Raw genomic sequence first — 24443 nt, 5'->3', positions numbered from 1 at the left:
AATTCTATGGCGGGTATCTAAGGCATGGTCTGCCAGCCCAGAGTGGCTGTACTGGTGAAACTGGATGTAGTCTTTGTGTTCTGAAATCCTGATATTTGCTGTCCTGCCTGTTTGGCAAAAGTAGGACAGTTTGCAGTTGCAAGGGACCTGGTATACACCAGGTAGGTCTAGGGGAAGTGGTTGGTCTTTGGTAGAGCGGATAAGGGATGCCAACTTTTTATATGGTCTATAGCAAGAAGTCGGGTCATATTTTTTGAGGATATTGGTTATTTTCTCAGAGGTGCCCCGGATGTAGGGGATGGTGATAGATTTAGTGTAATCTTTATTGTGGAGGGGGGGGGGTTGTGGTTTAATAGTTTTAGTATTTTTAGATTTTTTGGGGGTTATAGCCATTGGCTAAGAAAGTGTTGAGGATGTGGTTTAGTTCAGTGGTTATGGCATCGTCATCTGAGCAGATTAATTTTGCCCTGTTATATAGTGTTTTTATAACCCCGTATTGTGAGGGGGGGGGATTGCTGGTGAATGTATCTGCCTGTATGGGTGGGTTTTCTGTAAACAGAGAAAATCAAAGATCCATCAGGCTGGCGAGTGATGAAAGTGTCTAGGAAGGGGAGGGTGTTGTTTTCCTCTTTTTCTAAGGTGAACTAGACTCTGGGGTGTTGATTGTTTAAGTGTGTTAGGAAGGAGTGGAGTGTATCTTAGCCATGTGGCCAAATAGCGAACACATCATTCACATATCAAAGCCAAATAGTGGGTTTTTGTGAGGCAGAGTTTAAGGCTTTCTCTTCAAAGGTCTCCATAAAGAAGTTGACCAAGGGTGAGGAGAGTGGTGAACTCATGGATGTCCCCTCTATCTGTTTGTAGAATTTTCCTTGCCAAACGAAATAGCCTGAGTTCATTGTGTACTGAAATAGGGCTGAGATATCGGGAAGAAAGTTGGCTTGGATGAGCTCTAGGGTTTCTTTGAGTGGGACATTAGTGAATAGGGAGGAGACGTCAAAACTGACCATTATGTCAGTGTGTTAGAGTGAGAGGTGTTCTATACTGGCTTTAAAGTGGGCTGAGTTTTTTATGTGTGATGGTGTGTTGCCAGTATAGTGTGTGAGCGTTTTGACTAAATGTTTGGTTAATTTATATGTGGGGGAATCAATGCCATCCACTATGGGACGTAATGGCACATTTTGTTTATGTATTTTTGGGAGTCCATATAATCATTTACATACCACATTATCATACACTACACAACCCATTTTTCATATCCTGTAATCATCTGCTTCAAAAATGGGTCGTTTTCTTGGTGACATCGCAGCAAATCACAGATGGATATGCGAGCAGTCATATTGGCCTTAGTCAATTCATGCACCACCCAAACATTGAGCTTTGAAACATATCTTAACTTGTGCAAATGGTTTTCAATGTTTGTATGGGATATGTTCAGTACTGCAGTAATCTCCCGCACTGTTTGTGATGGATTTTTGTCGACGATATCCTTCACAACACTCGAATCAACCTTGGTCAGGCGACCGATGCGAGGCACATCACTGACGTTGAAATCTCCAGAACGGAATTTGGCAAACCACTTTTGGCATATGCGTTCTGTTAAGGCACTATCCCCATATATGCTGCATATTTTTTATGGGCCTCTGCAGCTCGTTTGCCTTTTTTGAAATAAAAAAGCAAAATATGCTGGTAATGTACATTATTTCCTTCCATTTCTAAACATATGTTACACACACACAACTGAAGTAGGGCGAACGAAAATTCACTGAAAGGTTATGTGAAATGACACCTTTCAACTGCGCAATAGTGTTGCACGGTAGTGCAACAATAGCAACAGGTGAAGTGCCGTAAACTTGTACTAACTCATAAACCGAACGAACTTATTCGCCTACCCAATGTATCAAACCCAAATCCAGATTGCGACTTCACTACAAAAATGGAGCATCATTTTGATAGCAACTTTTGATGGCATTTCACTAAGTGGCATTACTCTGAGAGAAGAGAAGTACAATTTCCCACTGCTTCTCAGCTTTCTTTATATAATTACTCCATAAAGAAGCTGCTTTTATTTAGGGCTTGAATGTTTTTCCAAAGAACCTGGTGTTTATCAGTGATTACATGCTTTATAAGACCAAATGTTCCATCTCTTTGTATTTAATGTAATTCTGATGTTCCTTGAGATTAATAGCTGTAGATCTAGTAGATTGGCCAAAGTAAGTTAAACCATAGGGTCCAAAGGGATCAGATAAACACTAGAAAGAAGTCCATCTTTTTTTAAGCAAAGAGCAGTAAAACACTTTAATAACATTGACCTAAGTATCTTAGAGCATTCAGAAATGTGCATTGAATCTAATAAAGAGCGAAATGGTTGGCCTCATCCTTATAGTCTGAAGAAGAAGCTTATAATTATTTCTGATGTTATTGATGAATCACTGTAATAATTATTAGACAAAAATATGCATTTGATGTATTTATTTCAACAGGGTGTTAGTAGAGCAAAGGAAGTAAGCTTTATAGATTAGGGTTCGGGTGCTGCCAGATTTTGACAAGGATAATGGTATATCAAACCTGCATATAATGAACCAGTGTGTATTTTCTTTCTAAAAACCAAGCATTCAAGTCAAAATCTGGCTGACAAAGAATGAGATCTAAAAATGTATTTGTACTGAGGATATCCTTGATGTTTGGGCAAAAATTTTGCCACAAATTTTACCATAAACAATTTGTTACATAAGTTACCAGTTATTATTTTTGTTGTAAAAATGTTTGTTTCTGTTCATCAGAATAAAATTGCATTATTATTATTTCAGTGGAGCAACATTATTATTTTATTGAAATTTCAAAAATTGATCTTGAACTAATTACAGAAAGTGAAAAGGATGCACATTTTAGAGGTAAAAAGCATATAATGAAAGCTGAAAAACAAAGATGCTGGATAGCTTGGCAGAAAAAAGCTGAGCTCTCAATATATGTTACGAGATTTCCGTGCGGCACGTCAGAAATGCATTTAGCTGATTATTTTTCTCACTATGGTCAAGTTGTCAAAGTTATTTTAGAGAAAGAATTGGTATGTTTACTGAGTTCTCTGATTTTTAATAAATGAATGAAGAATAGTAGTAGTTTTTTCTGAAGTTTTAGAGATTTGTGTTTAATATTTTTTATCTTACAAGGAATTTAATTAATGGTTTTACTTTAAACTGCAGCTATAGGGCTTTTTTTGTCAATTAGTACACTTTGTTTTTTAAATACTCAACATTTTATTTACCTTACTTTAAAGATATTTTGAAAGTGGTAACACGTGGTTCTTGCATGTTACTTGCACTTTCTGTTGCTGCTGCCCACCACCTTGATGTGTCTAAGCTCATCAAACGTGATTCATGTTGTGAATCACTCTTTCGAATAACAGAGATGTGGATTTGACATTACTCTGAGTATGATTCTAGAACAATGTGTTTGAAATTGGGGATTGCTATTTTTAGAAATGCTTTTTGAGGTAGTAGGACATAGAATAAAAGGAAGGAAGATGCCTTTGTAACAAAACAGAAGATCTGTATAGCAACATGCTGTGAAATGGTAAAACATCAGTTGCAACGTGCATGATTACATGTACTACATAGGAAAATGATAAACAAAAAGCTGTATTCCTTAAATCTGAGTTGGCAATAGTTGGTTCCATGTGTATGTCAGGTATTAAAGGCTGAAGCATATTATAGACCCAAGAAATGTTTCTTTACTTTATATCTGTTATCATATAGTAGTCACCGTCTTTTGCTGTATGTGATAGTAGGAATCAGTTGCATGATCTGGTAACCAAGAGCATCCATGTCACAGGCATGAAATGTATTTTCTAGCTGGTGTTTGATGTATCTTCTGTTTGCTGTAAACAAAGGAAATCCATCTAGTTATCCTGAATGGGGCTGACTGCTTTTTATAACACACTATACCATTGATTCCCACCACCATAGAACCATAGGTAGATGGAAAACAACTTTACTATACAAAAGTAGATATAAGGCAGAGAGTTGTTGTTTAGAGCTGAAAGTACTAAGAAAAGCTTCTCCCTTCCCTCTCTTAGTCTTAACTGATGCATTCATCCAACTTGAGCAGATAGAGACCTAAAAGTGCTTGTAACTGCACAATTAGGTGAATCAACCATGATCACGTAATTATTCCCATAAATGTATCATCTTTGTTTATTTTATTTTGTTGTGCAAGCATGTACATGGTGTAATTGTGTAATTCACAAATTACACAAATTCATGCTTTATACCTCAACAACACATGTAATACCAAATGCCAATGGAGTAAGTTTTATGTATGTGATTGGAAAATCATTGCAGTCAGAGTAAGCTCAAATAAACGGACAGTAGCCTTCCACATGCCAATTTAGTGCTGGAAAAACAAGATATAAGCATTACTGATGGAAAAAGTGGAATGGAGAGAAGAAAGAAAAGTACTATGTCAAAATAATTGGCATTACTGAAACAATGAAAACAAAAAAGAAAACAAGAATTCTAAATAACAATGACAAGATGTTATATTCAGGCAATAATTAACACAATCAACATCAAACACAAAAATAATCTGAAATGGCAGGTAGTTTCAAGTAGAGTGATGTGGACAAACACCAAATTGGAGATTTCGATAATGAGACTTATTTGTGCATGTCCCATGGAAAACTCCACTAAGGATGAATCATTGTCGTCATCAGTTTTTCAGATATGTGTGTGTGTGTGTGTATATATATATATATATATATATATATATCTATCTTCAATGGGTGTACAGGATACTATGACAGTACTATATGATTAAGTTTGCATTATTACTTATCTCCTATCAACAATATTTTTCTAAATTAGTCTGTAACTTGTGAGCACTTCAGTATTGTCATATCTTATATTTTTGAAGTTCTGACTGCATCGGTCCACCTAGATGTTGGTCATCTTCTGGTTCTTTTTCCTGCCATCTTGGCATCAAACATTTGTTTTGCTAACCTTTCCTCTCTTATTTTGTTTAAGTGATCATACCAACTTAGATTTAGTTCTCACCCATTTGCAAATGATAACATTGTCCAGTTCCTAATATCTTAATTTTTTAAAATGTGATTTTGCATTACGATAAGATACAATTTTAAAATATGATGTTCTTCTCCAAGAGAAATTTGAAGAAGAACATCATGGTGTAGTGTGATACTGTCACCAGTGCCAGATTTACGTATAAGCTAAAAAAGTTACAGCTTATTGCCTCGCAATCTGCCAGGGCCTCAAATAAAAAAACAAAAAGACCAGCTGATGTAATTTAAAACAGTAGGGGACCTCTGGGTTTTGTATAGCTTAGGGCCTCAGCAAGTCTAAATCCGGCCCTGACTGTCACCATCTGATAGATATATTAAAAAAAAGAAAAAAGGAAAAAAGTGTAATTTATTTTGTTATTTATATGAACAATTATTTTTAAACAGAGCAAGTGAATAATTGACACAAATTCTGGAATTCTGAAACAGATTTTACATTTTTTTAAAAATGTAAAATGTTTTAAATTTTCTGTTAAATTATATTTTCCATTTTTTCAATAAATTTTTTAATGACCTAAAAAAAACTGCTCTGGTGTTGAAAAATAGTTTGCAGGTGTAGCATGGAATGAGGAGTTAGCTGGAAAAGAGATCAATGCAGCTTGGGGGATTTTCAAAAAATATTTAGTGGATGCAATGTCTAAATGTATACCACGGGTGAGAAGGTTAAATAAGTTAGGTGTGAGATGGATGAATAAAGAGATTAAGCATGCAATACAGAGAAAAAGGGCATTGTGGAGGCAGCATAAGAGAAGTGGAAGTAACCAATTTCATGAGTTCTACAAAGACCAGGCAAGGAGAGTGACTTGGTTGGTGAGAGTAGCTAAAGAGAGGTATGAACAGCAGTTAGCTAATGAAGCTAAAAAGAATCCTAGGGAGTTCTTTCGATATGTAGCCAGCAAAAGAAAGAATGATTATGGAAGGATGACATTGATTGGAGGAAATGGTATAAAGACAGCTGTTGCAGAATGTGTGGTGGAGATACTTAATGAGCAGTTCATAAAGATCTTTCAATCTTGTGAATGTGACTTCATGGAGAGATTAAGAGCAGTTGATGATGGGGAGGAGAGACTGACTGTAAGTGAGCAAGAGGTGTTTGGGGAGTTGAGTAAACTAGATGTAAATAAGGCTGTGGGACTTGATAATATATCACCGCGTATTCTGAAGGAATGTGCCAGAGAGTTGACACCTGCCTTGACATATTTTTTTAATACGAGTCTTGCACTTGGTCAAGTCCCTAAAGAGTGGAAGGAGGGCAAGATTGTGCCACTTCATAAAGGAGGTGATCGAACTCAAGCATCAAACTATAGGCCTATCTGTGTGTCGGGTGTTGTGGTTAAGTTGTTGGAGAAGCTTGTGAGAGCTAGAATCCAGAGTTGGGTTGACAACAATGGTATAATCTTTGATGGACAGCATGGATTTGCTAAAGGGAAGTCGTGTTTTAGTAATCTACTTACTTATTACAATAAAGTGACTGCTTCCTTGGACAGAGGAGAAGGATACACAGTAATATACTTGGATTTCGCAAAAGCTTTTGATAGAGTGCCTCATGATAAGTTGACAGTCAAACTAGAGCAGATGGGGTTGGATATTAGATTAGTGCATTGGATTGGAGACTGGCTATCTGATAGGTATCAACAAGTTGTGTATGGGGGTGCAATATCCAGGAAAAGGAAAGTCACTAGTGGAGTGCCTCAGGGATCTGTTTTAGGGCCATTACTATTTAACTTGTATATTAATGATATTGGCGAAGATTTGGATGGAGATATTCAGTTGTTTGCAGATGATGCAAAGTTGGGAAGAACCATAAAGAGTAGTGAAGATGTTGTGGCCTTGCAAGAAGACTTGAATAAATTGAGTGATTGGGCAAGCAAATGGGGGTGTGAGTTCAATGTTGCAAAATGTAAGGTTTTAAAATTTGGAAAACAAAGATGGGATGCAGAATTTATGCTTGGTAAGAATATATTGTTGGAAGTAGAGGAAATAAGAGATCTGGGAGTGATAGTGGATAAGGATCTAAAATTTAGGGGTCACATCGCCAAAATTGTGAAGACAACACAAAGACTTCTGGGAATGATGAGGAGGACACTGACGTGTAGAAGTAGGGAGATTCTTGTTCCATTGTATAAGGCTTTGATTAGGCCACACATGGACTATTGTGCCCAGATTTGGTCACCTGGTTTTCAGAAGGATGAGGAGATGTTGGAAAGGGTCCAAAGGCGACTGACTAAGGTAGTTTCTGACCTCTGGAATGTCGAGTATGAGGAAAGATTGAAAAGATGTAATTTGCAGAGACTAGTGGAGAGAAGGAAGAGGGGAGATATGATAGAGACCTACAAGTTGGTAAGGGGTTGCTATAGGATCAATGGTGGAGAAGTTCTACAGCGAATAGTGGGAGATCAGGGGAGAACCAGAGGTCATCCCTGGAAACTGTATAAAGAGGGTGTGAGTAGGGGAGTGAGAGGCAGGTTTTTTTCGTGCAGAGTTGTGAATGATTGGAATGCCTTGCCTGAGAGTGTGGTGTCTGCAAGGAGTTTGAATGTGTTTAAGACCCGGTATGATGAGATGTGTGTGAGATAAAAGGACCTCCTAGATGAGTCTTTGACTCCATGAGGTCTTGTTTAATAATAATAATAATAATAGTTGAATTTCATACATTTACACTGAATTCTAAAATATTAATATTGGTAACATGAAGATATTAGCTCCCTTAAAGCAACATTCATCATGACAGAGAAATACTGTGCTCTATTGGTAACATCAGTAATTGCTACAACTTAGCTGTTCTCAGCTTGGTGGCAAATTCAAAATAACCTCTATGTAAATGAATTCATATTAAGTTTGCATTAATATTTTTGCCTTTCAGGTTGTTTGAACTTTCAGCTCAAACAACCTGGAGGGCAGGACATGGCCTGCAAGTCACCATTTTAGAAGCCCTACCCTATCTACTCATTTCTGAATTTTATCTTTGACCAACTTTTCCAAGACTTTACTACCACTCCAATAATTTGTTATCATAGTTACTTTTAGAGCCTCTTTTATGCAACAAAACTATTTTGCTCTCCTTCCACTCTTCGGAATTTTACTAGAGCTTAGAGTAATGAGGCAATGACAATTCCTTGCACATTCTCAGAATATGTGAGCTGATATCCCATCTAATCCACAGGCATATTTGCATTATGCCAAGAATTTCCACAATTCATCAACCTCTTCTCACATCAGTTCCTGTCTCATTTGTTAGCAGTATCCTCAACTGAATGATTGACCTTTACAAAATGGTCACACAGGAACTGAATTATTTTGTTTGCTTCTGTCACCTCACTACTCTCAGTACTTATTAATATTATCCTTCCATAGTCATTCTTCCTTTTACTCGAGACAGAAAAAATCTGCGATTTCCTTTGGCCTGTTCAACTAATTTCTTCTCATAATCTGACTTCTTCACCATGCAAGTCATTCTTGGTTGAGCCTTCTAATGCTGATGGGCTTGCTGATCAATCACCTTTTTCCTTACATACACTCCACAACATTTTCTTTCTTTGCAGCTCCTTAATGATACTACTCATTCATCTAACTCCTACCTGATTTATCTTCATACTCTTAAGTATACAGTCTGACACTGCCTTTTTCAGACACTCCTTGACTATCTTCCATGATATTCAAGGAGTGAAAATTCCACATTTTGCAACCGCCTAATCTGGAAACTAAATTTAATAACTGCTACAACAAATTTGGTATTAACATCAATAATAAAATAGGCAGGGATGTAAAACATCTGCATTCTCAATGGAAAAACATCACTGTCATCAATTTCCTGATATGTACCCAAAAGAGGTGTTCAGGCTACTATGACAGCACTACATGAATAAGCTTACATTATTAATAATCTCATATCAACAATTTTCCTCCAAACTAGTTTATTATTTCTCCACACTCCAATATTGTAATATATAACACTTCATTCTTCTAAAACACTTCTGACTGAATCACTCCACCTAGACCTTTTTCTTCTCCTGCCATCTTGGCACTGAACATCTGTTTTGCTAACCTTTCCTTTCCCGTTCTATTTAAGTGACCATACCACATTACATTAGTCCTGTTCACACATTTTTGAATGCCAAACAATGACCAGTTTCTTTCTAATGTCTTAATTTTTAACATGATTCTGCCACTGGTACCATCTATTCACTCTCTTAATCTTTCTGAGAACTCTCGTATCTGCAGTCTCTAATCTTTGTTCAAGTACTTTATTTCTAGTCCAACTCTCTATCATTCATAACTCAAAATTGGTTCGAACACTGTCTTGTATACAACTAATTTCTCTCTTAGTCCATATGAAGTTATTCGACTGGCTTCCAACCATACCAGTTTTGTTTATTCTGTTGTATATTTCCAAATTTAATTTGCCATCCTCACTAAAAAAAAAACTGTGCCTAAATAGCTGAAATATTTTACTTGTTCTATGGGTTCTCCATTCAGAATGCAACTGAAGTTTTCTATGCTTTTGCCTATTTTCATAGTTTTGGTATTTTTATTGTTGATTTTCATGCCAAATTTGTTACAGTTATTATTCAATTTAGTTAGCAAATCCTGGAGATTTGCACTGGATGTATAACATCATCTGCATAAAGCAAAGAACGAAGTTTGATATCTCTGATTCTAATATCCAGTTTGATGTCACTTGCTTTCATAATATGATCCATATCGATTTTCTTGTATAAATGAGACCTGTGGAGAATCCCTAACTATAGAATAACACGTATACAGTAAAAATTAATTTTTTATGTAAATATTTCTTTATACAATTCAAATTCAATTCAAAAATAAATCTTTATTCCTTATTATTATTCACTGTTTGTACTGATGATGTCTTTATATATTTATATTTGTAAAATATTTACATAATAAATTTATTTTTACTGTGGTATACATGTTATTGCATAAGTTAAAGATGCTCATTATACAAGTCTAATGATACAAGAAAGTCTTCAATTGAAACTGAGGAAGCTGCATGTCAGAATCTCATTTTTAAAGTGCAGATGCTCTAAACTAATACTGACTTTCACTAAGTTAAATGAAGCCATTAAATAGCCAGAGGCTCATTAAATTTATCAAAAAGCTAGCCATTCTTTGGTGCTTAATCAGTTACGAGTTTCGAAAAAGGAATTGGCATAAAATTGGAAGTCAATTTTCAGATACATTATAAATCAATCATAAATCGCGATAAGCAATAGTCAACTTTATTGAAACAATCAATCAAAAATACAACTAAATTACCTATGGACAAATGGTTGTAAAATCATCCTCTAACTGAAGATGAACTGAATGTACTAGCACAGGATTATAAGTTTGTGATTTTGTCCAAACATTAGATTTCATGCATAACTTCGAAAAGTACACCTGTCATCTGTTTAGTAATAAAGCTAATAGGCCAAGTTTTGAAATAGCCAAAGTAATCTGTGTTGCACAACCATCAGAACTGAATAACCCTCCATCAGAATTAAAGCCTTGAAGTCCTTAAAATGAAGTGATAACATGGTTATCACCCAAGATAACAAAGGTAATACCACCATAGTCTTAAATGCCAAATCGAAGAAGTAATTTCAAAAAATGAAATTACTTCTTGATCCATACTCTTAGCTTAATACTGATCCTACTAAAAGTTAACTCAAAAGACTCAACACCTGTAGATCAAGAAACCATCAAAAAAATCAAAACATACTATTTAAGACCCCCCCCCCCAGAATGTATTGTATGCCTCACTAAATTACATAAAAGCAACTGTCTGCTTAGACCTATTGTGGATTCTAAAGGCAGTCCCACCTATAAAATATCAAATCAAAATTTCTGTCTAACCTTTTTTGCCCCCTCATTGGTCACACAGCTTCTTCGATAAAAGACATCAAACTGGCAAATACAGACATGTTGGTAAGCTTTGACATTATCTCTCTGTTCACAAAAATCCCTCGCAAAGAGACGATAGAATTTCCTGCCCAAAAATTTCCAGTGGACATAGTGAACTTATTCAAATTTGCAATTACATCTCGTTACTTCATGCAGAAAGATAAAATATATAAACAAGAGGAAGGAACTGCATGGGGCTCACCCTTATCATCTAACCTAACCAACTTTTATCTTGAACACTGAAGAAAGAATCTTCTCTCTAGACTCCAAACCAACAATTTGGCTGCAGTACATTGATGACATTTTTGCAGTCTGGAGTCACACAGAACCAGAATTCCACTTATTTCTACAAAAAATCAACACCTCGTATTAAGTTCAAATAAGAAAAAAGAATCATCAAAAAGTATTTCCTTTCTAGATGTACACATCCACCATAAGCAAGATGGATCCATTTCCAGTTCTGTTTACCAAAACTCAACTTTTTCAGATCGTTATATCCACAATACATCAGCCCCCACTATCCATCTCAAAAATATGGCATCATAAAATCCCTGGTATCAAGAGCACACAAGACTTGTTCTTCTGAAGAACTAGAAATTGTCAAAGAAACAGCCTTACTAAATGGATAAAATCCAGGAATAACCCAAAAAATAATAATTAACCACTCTCCTATACAGCAACCCAGACAAGAAGAGCCCAGGATTCCTATACCATATACACTGGTATTCAAAAGCGAAGGATGGGCAACATTTTTACCTGTACATGAAAATATTTTTATGACTACAGCCAAATGTGTACATAAATTTATTGCCAGCATACTAATAAATGATATTACACAAAAAAATGTGTTATAAATTTCATGCAAATTAAATTGCAATAGTTACAAATTTCCTAAGGACGTAATTAAGAAATTAATATACAGTGCTTACAGAAAACTATGCAGAGTGACATTTCGGTATGGAATATGCCCACCCCAAACTGTGATGCAGCTCTCACAATGTTGTACCATGCTTAACACCAAGTGGTTCAGGAGTTATTGAGGCAAACTGGCCCACTCCTCCTCCTTCAGAATAAGCAGTCAATTTTCGAATCCCAATTATGATGGGTATAAGGCCTTGTTTGTTTTCTGGAGGAGAATCTCGAGCAGCAATGCATCTCCCTATTGCATCCCAAAAGTGTTCTATGGGGTTGAGATCTGGGGAGCGTGCTGGTCACTCGATTCAATTAATATCCTTGGTCTCCAGAAGTATCTCCACCTGCCATTGCCACACCTCATGTGTGATGTGGTGTGGCAATGTAATCCATTTCCACTTCTGTCTACCAAAACTCAACTTTTTCAGAACATTACGTTGAAGAACTTCATTGCAATATTGTTCACCAGTCATTTTTTCAGCACTTGTAGCTTAGTGTGTCCATTAAGCATAATTCCGTCCCACACCATTTTCATTAACACTCATTCATACTGCTTGCACACACAATATCCATCAGCAATCTATTCCAATCATGCACCACTCTATATGAGAAAAATATCTAGATCTCACTTTGTTCTTGGCAGCATTCATTGTCAGCTTCCAAGGATGCCTTCTTGTCCTTTTCCCACCTTCCATAAAATGAAAAATTCTATCAACTGTATGACCCTTTCAGAAGTTTGTAAGTCTCAATCATATCACCCCCTCTTTCTCCTGCTTTACTAGTGTCTGCAGTCTACAAATTCTCAGTCTGTCTTCATAATCAGTATTCCATGATCCTGATATCATTTTTAACACTCCTTTGCACTCTCTCCACTGTATCAGAAACACAACGGAACCTAGACCAGACCTGTGCACAATAGTCAAAGTAAGGTCTTACCAAGGCCTTGTAAAGAGGCAATATGATATCCTTATCTTCAAATGTCAAAGTTTGTTTTAGCATTGCAATTATCTTTTAAGTTGTATTTGCAATCTTTGCTACATGGCCCCGAACTTCAACTTCCTATTTACTAACACTCCAAGATCCCTAGCCTGATCAGTTTCTTCTAGGATAATCCCACCAACATAATACGACATTGGATGTCTAATCAAACCAAAGTTCATGATTTACATTTACTGACATTGAACCGATATCCATTTTACCATGCCCATGATTCCAGCCTATTCAAATAATTTTGCTAGTACTGCATCATCTACATTCCTGATTATACTAACCTATCTTTGCATCATCAACAAATAGCTGCATGTCACCTGTCAAATGCTTCTCAATTTCATTAACGTACAGATTGAATAACAGTGGACCAAGGACTAATCCTTGTGGTACACCACTGGATACTCCTTAAATCTTGCACACTCAAATCTCCCATATACCATTTTTTGATGTCCATCAGCCCCATCCTCTTATTTACACTAATAATTTATAATACAAGCCCATATTCTCCAATTTATGCAACAGTCTTCCATGCTGTATTCTGTCAAATGCCTTAGCAGAATCCAAAAATGTCATGGTGTACTCATTCCCCTTATCTAGTTCAGTGGTAGCATTATTATAAAATTATTGGAAGTTTTTTCACTTGGTTATGCTATAAATTAAAGATAAGAAATTATATACTTGGTTTAATCCTTTTTCCAAGTGTAAGTAAACAAAGTTTGTGCCTGAAGTATTTTCAGGACTGGAGCAACTCATGGTAAAGGTGGTATAACTTCACATCACTTGCTTTAGTATCCCATAATGCAAAGCACATCTCCTTGTGGACATGTATAATACTGTGCATTATGGGAAGGGTCACTCAGACTGGTTTCGACCTTAATTGAAGTTTCTTCAGTGGGAGGGTAGTGACCCTTCCCATAATGCATAACATTATACATGTCTAACCTTCTGTTGTAAATTTCTGTGATTAAGTTTTGAAGACAATCTTCAGATTCAGCTATAGGGATTGTGTCATTTGCATACCTGAAATTGTTGAAGTTCCTACCCCTGGGCAACTCTGTTATATGTCATTAAATTACTAAGCCATGACCTACCCTTCAAAAAGCCATGCTTCCCCCCCCCACATCATGCAGTGTTAAAATCAAAACATAATTAATGGTGTGGACTTTTTGAGAATGGTTTGCTGTCATGAATACAACACATATATGTGAGAATCTGGAGAGTGTGCTTGTGGAGAGATTGAACAGGACACGAGAGGATATGCTGAAAGTATGATATGCTGTTTCACTGAGTTATCAGTTAATGCTAAAGTGGCTGGTGGAATGAAATTATGAGCACAAATGCCTGTATGACTCATAGATTGGATGTGAGCATAATTGCAGGAGTAAATTATTGTATAAATCATAGAACGGAAGCGACCGGACTTTGCTTTGCTTCCACAGTGTTGGTTGCTTTAGTTTCTTCAGCTATATTTATTTTCACTTCCATAGTCCGGTCGCTTCCATTCTGTAATTTATACAATAATTTACTCCTGCAATTATGCTCACATCTTTATACAATAATTTACTCCTGCACTTATGCTCACATCCAATCCATGAGTCATACAGGCATTTGTGCTGATAATTTCATTAGCAAATAATAGATTGACAGCTAGTGTAATTGCCAAGATGCAACACTGAAAAATGAATTGATTAGAACAAGAAGTTAAATGAAAAATATGCACAGTGAGATGAGAATTTTGGTAGATAAGAATATATGAGTGCAAAAGGTTAGGACAAAAGTAAACAGAGTAAAACAGGTGACAAATGACTTGAGTATATCGATGTTTGTTGGTTCCATTATTAGAGGCGTGGTCAATGAGAGATTCCATAAGATGTGTTTTCCAGGAGCTTTGAGGATGCAAGCTGAGACATCTCAACCGTTGCAGTGTAAAAATGTTAGTTTATTCAACAAGAAAAATTGTATGAATTTCATTGTAAAAAAACCCAGCACAATATGTTTTGTAAATTCATAATAAGCGAAAAAACTTTGAGCAACTCTCAGATATGAACTGTAGATTAAAATAAACAAACATTATTCAAGAAAAAATGAAAGTTTTTGAGAACAGGAACCAAAACTTGGAGATTCAGTGGCAAGCCCTGAAAAAAATGCTCAAGTATGAAGGTATAAAAGTTGTACAGAGATTGCACTTCATAGTTTAGAAGGCCTGGACAGAGGGACAAATTCCAGATGATTGGAGTAGAGCTCTCATAGTACCCATATATAAAAAGGGCAATAAAACTGAATGTGAAAATTACAGAGGTATTTCTCTACTGAGTTTCTGGTAAGATTTATGCAAGTATACTTGAGAAACAGTTGAGAAGGATTGTGGAAAGTTTAGTGAAGAACAAGCTGGATTGAGGCGAAATAGAGACTGTCAGGATCAGATTTTCACTTTACGACAAATAGTTGAGAAGTCATGGGAATATAACAAAGATTTGTATTTAAGTTTAGTAGATCTGGAAAAAGCATATGACAAGGTGCCAAGAGAGAAGCTATTCAAAATACTACAGTTGTATAGTGTCAGTGGGGCATTATATCAAGCAATACTTAGTCTTTGTGTTGTAAGTCAGTAGTTAGAATTGAAGGAAGTACAGGAAGATGGTTTAATGTTAAATCCGGTGTAAGACATTATCCCCTCTGTTATTCATTATCTATATGGATCACATTATGAAGGAAAGTGGTATTAAACCTGATATCAAAATTGGAGATGTTAATGTCAGCTCTTTGCTTTATGCAGACGATGTTATACCTCTAAATAAATCTACAAGTCTGCAAGATTCCCTGACTAAATTGAATAACTGTTGCAATATATATGGTATGAAGGTCAGCAGTAACAAGACAATGAAAATAAGCAGAAGCATTGAAAATATCAACCGCATTGTGAATGGAGAACTTAGAGAACAAGTAAACCATGGCAGCTACTTAGGCACGATTTTTAGTGAAGATGGTGAATTAAATATGGAAATTGACAACAGAATCAACAAAGCTGGTATGTAGGAAGTGAACTGAATAAATTTATATGGAATAAGAGAGAAATTAGTCAAAACACTAAATTAGTTGTACACAAGACAGTGATCAAATCAGTTTTAACTTATGGATCTGATAGCTGAGTTAGAAGTAGATGAAAGTTTATTTTTCACTTGGTTAGAGTATAATAAAATAAGTTTAATCCTTTATCCAAGTGTGAGCAAACAAAGTTTGTGCCTGAACCACCTTTGCAACGAGTTGCCCTGGTGTTGTACCACCTTATCCCAGTCCTGAAGATACTTTCAGGCACAAACTTTGTTTGCTCACACTTGGATAAAGGATTAAACAGATTTTGTTATACTCTAACCAAGTGAAAAATAAACTTTCAACATCTTTCTCTAAATTCAGAGTAATTTATTAAAAAAAAGGGTGGCACACCATTTGGCAACTCCTATAGGTAGATATGACCTGCTAATGCTTCTGCCTGGTATTTCCACTTGGGCCTGGCTCCCACTGAAGAGACCTCAATAAAGGTCGAAACTAGTCTGGGTAGTGGCCCTTCCCCTAATGCATAACATTAGACATATCCGCAAGGAGATGTGTTTTGCATTATAGGAGATACTGAGTTAGGAATGTTGGTAGCTTGCTCCACCTTTGCAACGAGTTGCCCTGGTGTTGTACCACCTTATCCCAGTCCTGAAGATACTTTCAGGTGCAAACTTTGTTTGCTCACACTTGGATAAAGGATTAAACTAATTTTATTATGAGTTAGAAGTAAAACACTTGACCAAAGACTAGAAACTGCAGATATGAGTTAGAAGTAAAACACTTGACCAAAGACTAGAAACTGCAGATATATGAGAGTCCTGAGAAAGATTAGGGACATGAATGGCATCAATGGCAATATCATATTAAAAATGAGGATATCAGAAAAGAACTTGACATTGTCAGCATCTAGGAATGCATTAGCAGAGCTAATCTCAGGTAATATGGTCACTTAAACAGAATGGGAGAGGAAAGATTAGCAAAACAAGTGTTCTCTGCCAGGTTGGCAGGAAAAAGACCCAGAGGAAGACCAAAATATAGGTGGATTGATACAGTCAAAAGTGCCTTAGAAGATAGAAATATAAGATCCGATAATGTTGGAGTCTTGACAGGTAACAGACTGATTTGAAAGAAAATTGTACATAGGAAGTTAGTAATGATGTAAATTTTTCATGTAGTACTATCATATCCTGTACACCCATTTAGGGTACATGGCAGGAATTTGATGATGATGATGATGTTTAATAATATAAATTATTAAATTTAAAAAATATGTATATATTATTATTATCGATTTAAAAATAGCATTGTGAAAAAGTGAAATGAATGCATTCAGCATTCCTATTTTGGTAACAGAAAAGAAACTGATTATGTAAATCAAAATAAACTGTAAATTGAAACTGAAAGAAATATATATTATTATTGATTAAAAAAAAACAGCAGTGTTAACAAGTGAAATGAATCTTTTCAGCATACCCTACTGATAACAAAAAAGAAACTGTAAATAAAATTTGTGAATTAAAATGAACTGCAGATTGAAATATAAATGTAAATGTTAAAATGTAGAAAAAAATAATGTGTATATTTATATAAAATTATTCCACAACCAATATCGTTAATATGAAAAATATCTCTCTCTTAATACATTAAATGAATCATTGTTAGTATTATTATTTATGCAAATTTAAATAATATATTTACTTAACATTCTGTGCTGAATATTGTAGTGAACAAAAATGTAATAGTAATACTTCAATTGTAATGTTTGTAAATAATCTGTATATGTGAAGATGATAAACTTTTTTTTTTCAATTATTAAAAAAAAAATTAAGAGAGATCTCCAGGGAGTCAGGGTCTCATCGAGGAAAGCTACATACTGCATACACACCAGCTATCTTACTTATTCTTGAATTCACTCACGCTGCTTACACTCACAACATCCAATGGCAATCCATTCCAATCACGCACCACCCTATGAGAGAGAAATCTATCCCTCACCTCCTTCTTAGTGGCATTCATTCTCAGCTTCCACAGATGCCCTCTTGTTCTTTCGCCACCCCTCCATAAATTGAAAAATTCCATCAGTTGACATCCTGTATGATCCTTTCAGAAGTTTGTAAGTCTTAATCATATCACCCCTCTTTCTCCTGTTTGCTAGTGTCTGCAGACTACAAATTCTCAATCTGTCTCCATAGTAGCATTCCACAACTTGATATCCTTTTAACACTTTCCTTTGCACTTTCTCCACTGTATCAGAATCATAACAGAACCTAGACCAGACCTGCACACAATAGTCCAAGTGAGGTCTTATCAAGGCCTTGTCAAAAGGCAATATGACATCCTTATCTTCATATGCCAAAGTTCGTTTCAGCATTGTAATTATCTTTTGAGTTGTATTTGCAGTCATTGCTACATGGCCCCTGAACCCCAACTTTCCTATCTATTAACATTCCAAGATCCCTAGCCTGATCAGTTTCTTCTAGCATAATCCCACCAATATAATATGACATTGGATATCTAATTGTGCCGAAGTGAATGACTTTACGTTTACTGACATCTGTTTTCCCGATGCCGACAATTCCAGCCTATTCAAATACTGTATATCACAAATTCTGCAAATACTGTATATCACAAGCATTTCTGATTACCCTACCTATCTTTGCATCATCAGCAAATAACTGTATTTCACTTGTCAAATCCTTCCCAATATCATTAATGTACAGATTGAATAACAGCAGACCAAGCTTCCTATCTGATTCTTGCACTGATCCTTATGTGGTATACAAGGAATGTGAGTCTGCAGGATTTAAGGTAGTTCAGTGGTGTATACCACTTTTTGATATCTGTCAGATTAGCAGGATAATTGATGCATTTCATATGAGATACAGATAAACAAGCGAATTGATGGTGGTTGTTGGAACAAATGCCTTGGTTAGACATAAAGAAAATATCAGGATGGATATCATTAGGCTGTTGAGGAGCATGAAAGATAATGATTGGTTGAAAAGGTAATCAGTGTGTTGTCGAGATATGATAATGATTCGTTGAGACAGAAAGCAGAGATCATGAATGGTATGTTGGGAGAGCTATGTAAAGAGAAGGGAATGAAGTTTGTAAATGTGTGAGATGCATTTGAGCAAAGGATGAAAATATACAAAGTGACAGGTGGCATTTAAATGAATTTGAGGTTAGTCAATTAGAGAGACTGTTGCTGTGAGGTGGATCAGTGAGTGATGTGAGAAAGAGAGCAGAGGAAGTAAGAGGGGGAAGCAGAAGATCAGGAGAAAGGAACGGTTGAGACTGAAATAGTTGTAAATGAGAATAGTAGTACTATGATTGATAGAATGAGAATGCAAGGTGGAGAGGAAAACGAGGGGGGTTTAAGGAGGACAGAAAGACAGTATAAGGAGAGTGGATTTTGGAAGCAGTAGGTGAATGTGTGTATGATAATAGTCAGAATGGGATGTATGGGGTGTAGTTGAGTGTAAAGCAATAGATAGGGTAAGTGGTGGATAAAGGCAATTGGGAATGAATAGGTTTGGGGGAAATCACAACTACAAGTGGTATGGAAGGACTGGTTATAGACCTAATATACATGAGAGGAAATGATTTTGTTGAGTGAGTTTATTTGTCCAAAAATTGTTGTAATAAGTGAAACTTGATTGGATAAGGATGATATATTGATAGGAATGGAAACGGAGGGGGTATGATGTTTTTTGTGAGGATAGAAAATACAAGCATCTCACATCTCCACTTTGTTTGCACAAAGTGAAGATGTGAGATGTATATATTGTGGCAATGATTTGGAGTCTGTGTGGTGTGAGGTGAAAGTTAACAAGAAGAGATAATCAGTTCGATGCTGCTGTAGGCCAAGTAATGCAGAGGGTGATGATGAAGAGCAACTTGGATTAGTAACCAAGGGAAGGGTGGTTATTATGGATAATTTTAATTAAGACAATATAGATTGGAATTAAGAGATAGCATTTGAGAAGAAGAAAAATGAATTTCTTGAGAGACAACTAGTCAGCATGTAAAGGTGGGCACACGGTGATCGAGAGTTTTAGATCTTCTCATTTTATCTGAGGATGAGATTGTGAGTGGGATTTTGCATTTCCCTGCAGTTGATAAGAGTGATCATGAAATGATCCCCTTTGTGGTGCCTAGCCTTATGAAGACGTCTAAGCAGAAATGATATATGTAGAATTACAAGGCTGGTGATTATAAAAAGATTAGGAGACAGCTTTGAGCTGTATCATGGAATGAAACATTAGCAGGAGTAAGATAAACTGTGTTGGATACTGTGGAGGCAGCACAAGATGAATAATTGTAGCAATCAATTGCATGAGGACTGTAATGAGCAGGCAGAAGGTGACTCATTTGGTAAGAAAGGAAAACTACAGTATAGCAGAAATTAGCAAATCAGACCAAGAAAAACCCTAGAAAGTTTTTTAGATATATAGCAAGTAGAGGGAAGCACAATTATGGTACGATGATGTTAATGAATGAAAATAGTGGAATGGTAACTACTGCAGTAGACATTGTTGAGGTATTCAGTGAACAGTTTATAAAGGTGTTGTTTCATTTTCATCAGGTTGAAATCATGACATACTGAAGTGTGGAGGACTTATGGGAGGATGGTTTAATTATGAGTGAGCAGGAGGTATATGAGAAAATAAATAAGCTTGATGTCAATAAGGCATTAGGCATATTATCATGAGTTTTAAGTGAATGTTGCAGGGAATTGGCAGTAGTATTAGCAAGCATCTTACAGCAGCACAGGTTCCAAGAGAGTGGAATGAAGGTAAAATTGTTCCACTGCATAAAGATGGTGATAAGGCTGTGGCTACAATCTCAGGCTCAGATATACATATATTGGCCTATAATTTATAAGCCAATATATGTATATCTGAAGTTATGGTTAAGGTAGAGATTGGTGGGAACTAGGATACAGAAATGGGTTGATACCAGTCCTCTGTGCTTGTCAGCATGTGTTTGTTAAAGGGAACTTATTTATGTACCATAACAAGGTGACAAATGTATTGGACAAGGAAGATTCATATACAGTAGTTACTTATATTTTTTAAAAGTTTTTGATAGACTACCAAATGACAACTTGCTGAATAAACTGAAACAGATGGGATTTAAAAACACATGGTTAGTTGGATCGGTTACCGGCTGTCAGATAATTATCAAAAATTTATATATGGCGTGCTGCAGGGGTCTGTATTTGAGCCATTGTTGTTCAATTTGTTAATGATATTGGGGTGGGTTTAACTGGTGATATGCAACTGTTTGCAGATGATTCAAAATGGGGGAGAGCAATGCAGAATCAATCAAACGTTATGGCCTTACAGGAGGACTTGAATAGATTTGATGTGAAAAGTCAGGTAAGTGAACTGCCAATTCAGTGTTGCTAAGTGTCAGGTTTTGAAATTTAGTAAACAACAATGGAATGCCAAGTATACACTTGGTAGTGAATCTTTGAAGGTGATAAATGATCTGGGAGTGGTGGTGGTCAAGGACAAGAGTTTCAGGGGCCACATTGCACAAGCTTTGAAGTCATCACATCGGATAATTGCAGTGGTGCAGAGACTTGATGTGCAGAATACGGAGTTCATGATTTCATTGTATAAGGCCTTGATCAGGCCTCATATGGATTATTGTGCACAGATTTGGTCACTAGGTTTTTTATGGTGACGAGGGTATATGGTAGGGTCCCCGAGAAGGTTCGCAAAGGTGGTAAGTGAGCTTTAGAATGTGGGGTATGAAGTTAAATTGAAAGAATGTAAATTCCAAAGCCTCATGAATAGGAGGAGGAAGTGGGGGGGGATAGGATTGAGACATATAAGTTAGTCAGAGGTTGTTATCAGGTTAACATTTAAGCAATTTTTCATAGAATGGGAGGGGGAGGGGATAGAACATGAGGCCATCCCTGGAAACTGTATAAGGAGGGTGTGAGAGGTGGGGTGAGGAATAGTTATTGCATGGAAAGCAGTTGGTGAACAGAATGAATTGCCTGAATGTGTTGTGAATGTAAATACATTGCATCAGTTTAAAGCACAGTTGGATGAGCTTTGTGTCATAGTGCATACCTCCCAAAATGAGTGCATGTCTCCATGGAGGTGAGATTTTAATAATATAAATGATAGGAGAAATGATTTAAAGGGAAATGTTCTGTTGTTTGCTAATGATGCAAAAGTGGGTAGTGTTATTGTTGACAGTGTTGAAAGAATGCAGGATAGTGTCAGTAGGCTGACAGTATCAGCAAAAGATTAATGGGTGCCAGTTTAATGTGGAAAAGTTTAAAGTCATCCATTTTGAGATGAAAAGATTTACCAGCTGTGTATCCCACAAATGGAACCGTATTCCATGAAATTGATAAAGCTAAGAGATTTGGGAGTGTGGGTAGTAGAGAGTTGAAGTACAGAGTGTATATTGTAAAAGTGGCCAGAGTAGCTCATGGGATTACTAGGTTATTGAAGAATGCACTAACAAGCAGAAATAAGAAAATTATCATTCCTCTTTATAAGGCCATGATACAGACACATCTGGGTTACTGTGCTGGGGTCTTGGTCACCTTGGGATGAGGAAGTGGTGGAGAGGATTCAGATGGGAGTGACTGTCATTGAATTCGAGGAGATGTTCAATACATACACTACTTGGAAAGATGTCAGCTGCCTCATGAGCAAGGTGCATCATGACATGCAACAAGAAACATGTTTTGGCCAGTATAAATTGGAGGAATACGATGCTCAAAAATCACTGCAACTGTGTCCAGGTGAAATGACTGCAGGAAGGGAACTGACAGAATTTGAAAGAGGTATTGTGATAGAATGCCATATTGCAGGCCTATCTGTTCAGCAAATTGTTGACAAATTAGGAGGTGGCAGTGTGATGGTATGTTCCTGTTTTTCCTGAATTGGCCTCGGAACTCTGTTTGTGGTGCCACAAACACAAATATTGAACTCAGAGAGGTATTTGAACATTCTGGACAATGCAATGCTTCTTGCTTTGCGTTTCTATGGAACTGACCATTATCTCTTTCAGCAAGATGATGCACCATATCATAAGGCTGCTGTAACTTTGTGGATATGGATATCACCACACCTGACTGGCTTCCACAGAGTCCTGATCTCAACCCTATTGAACATCTTTGATATGAATTGGAGTGTCGGGTTAGGTTAGGGGACATCTGCCTGACAAGTCCAGGACCTCATTACATGCATACAGGAAGAATGATTTAAAATTCACATTGATCATTATCATATGTTTGTAGAAAGTATGCTCTGTGAGATTCCTGCAATCATCACTGTCAGAAGAGGTCCTACATCTTATTAAGGTGGGTGCCATGGCTGTTTGTTCCTCACACTATGATGTCCATGATTTCTTTCCAAGCAGTGTATGTCGGAATAGTTTGGTTCTCCATCTTGAATTTTTGGACTCCATGGAGGTATACCATACAGTAATATAGAGCTGCGTAAGGATGGCATTATCAAGGTAAGTACTAATTAAATATGTTTAATTCCTTTTATATCTCTATAACACTTATGCCTGTCAGTTTTGGCAATACTCATGTTGTCACCATTACAAAATCTGAACAAGTAAATTTAAACTACAAGGTGCTACCTAAAAGTTTGGGAAATTTGAATAGCTTGTGCAAACCAGTTGTTGTATGACCTTTTACCACATGGGGCAAGTAGTACCCTTTGTGAATCATTATGCCAACAGCCTGCAAGCTGAGAGAGAGGCTGTGTTTGTGGGTTATGTTCGTTGTTGTAACATTGTGTTTTAGTGGTTCAGCGAGTTTCTTCTCCAGCTGAAATGCTGAATTTTAAGGAGCAAAGAATCTGCATCAGAATTTTCTTCAACCTCAAAAAAAAAAAAAAAAACTGCTGCAGAAACCCACTAAATGCTTAAGGAAATATTTGGTAATAATTCTATGAGCCAAAGCAAAACTTTTTTTGTGGTACAAATGCTTCAAGGATGGATGAATGTCTATTGACGATGATGAGCATTCTGGATCAGTTGATAAGCACAGTGCCTGAAAACATCCCCAAATTGTAGGTGAACTATCCATGATATGTATGAGATCATGGGACTGTTGAATACGTTTTGATCATGAGATGCATTGCTGCAAAATGTTTGCTGCGACTGCTGAGCAATGACTAGAAAGAACATTGTTGATGTCTGCAGGGAGCTCAACAATCAAACCAAGGATGATTCCAACTTTATCTCCAAGGTTATAACCAGTGATGAATCATTGATTTATGGTTATGATCCTGAGACAAAGCAGCAGTCATCGCTGTGGAAGTCACCAAATCCACTGCTGTGCCCGAAAAGGTGTGTCAAATTTGCCAATATCAAGTCAGTTGTTGATCTTTTCTCACATCCAAGGCATTATCTACAAGGAATTTCTTCCCTCTGGTCAAACTGTCAGTGGCAAGTTCTGTGAGATTTTGAAGCTGCTAAGAGACTATTTGGCCCACATGTCCAGACAGTGGAAGAACAATGACCG

General features: G+C 36.5%; 1 protein-coding gene across 1 annotated transcript in view; it reads left to right on the top strand.

Annotated features, from left to right (window-relative positions):
• The window catches only part of LOC150102968 (speckle targeted PIP5K1A-regulated poly(A) polymerase-like), a 294108-nt gene that overhangs the window by 209662 nt on the left and 60003 nt on the right, over positions 1–24443 (top strand). Inside the window, exon 3 of the mRNA XM_090398573.1 lies at positions 2868–3067. Within this exon, the coding sequence (XP_090254699.1) occupies positions 2868–3067 (200 nt within the window). The remainder of the gene's footprint in view (positions 1–2867; positions 3068–24443) is intronic.

This window comes from Typopeltis vanoorti, chromosome 9 (genome assembly GCF_054136105.1).
Source record: "Typopeltis vanoorti isolate ZY-2024b chromosome 9, IOZ_Tvanoo_1.0, whole genome shotgun sequence".
Taxonomy (NCBI): Eukaryota; Metazoa; Arthropoda; class Arachnida; order Uropygi; family Thelyphonidae; genus Typopeltis; species Typopeltis vanoorti.
This window is presented reverse-complemented; position numbering and strand designations above follow the sequence as displayed.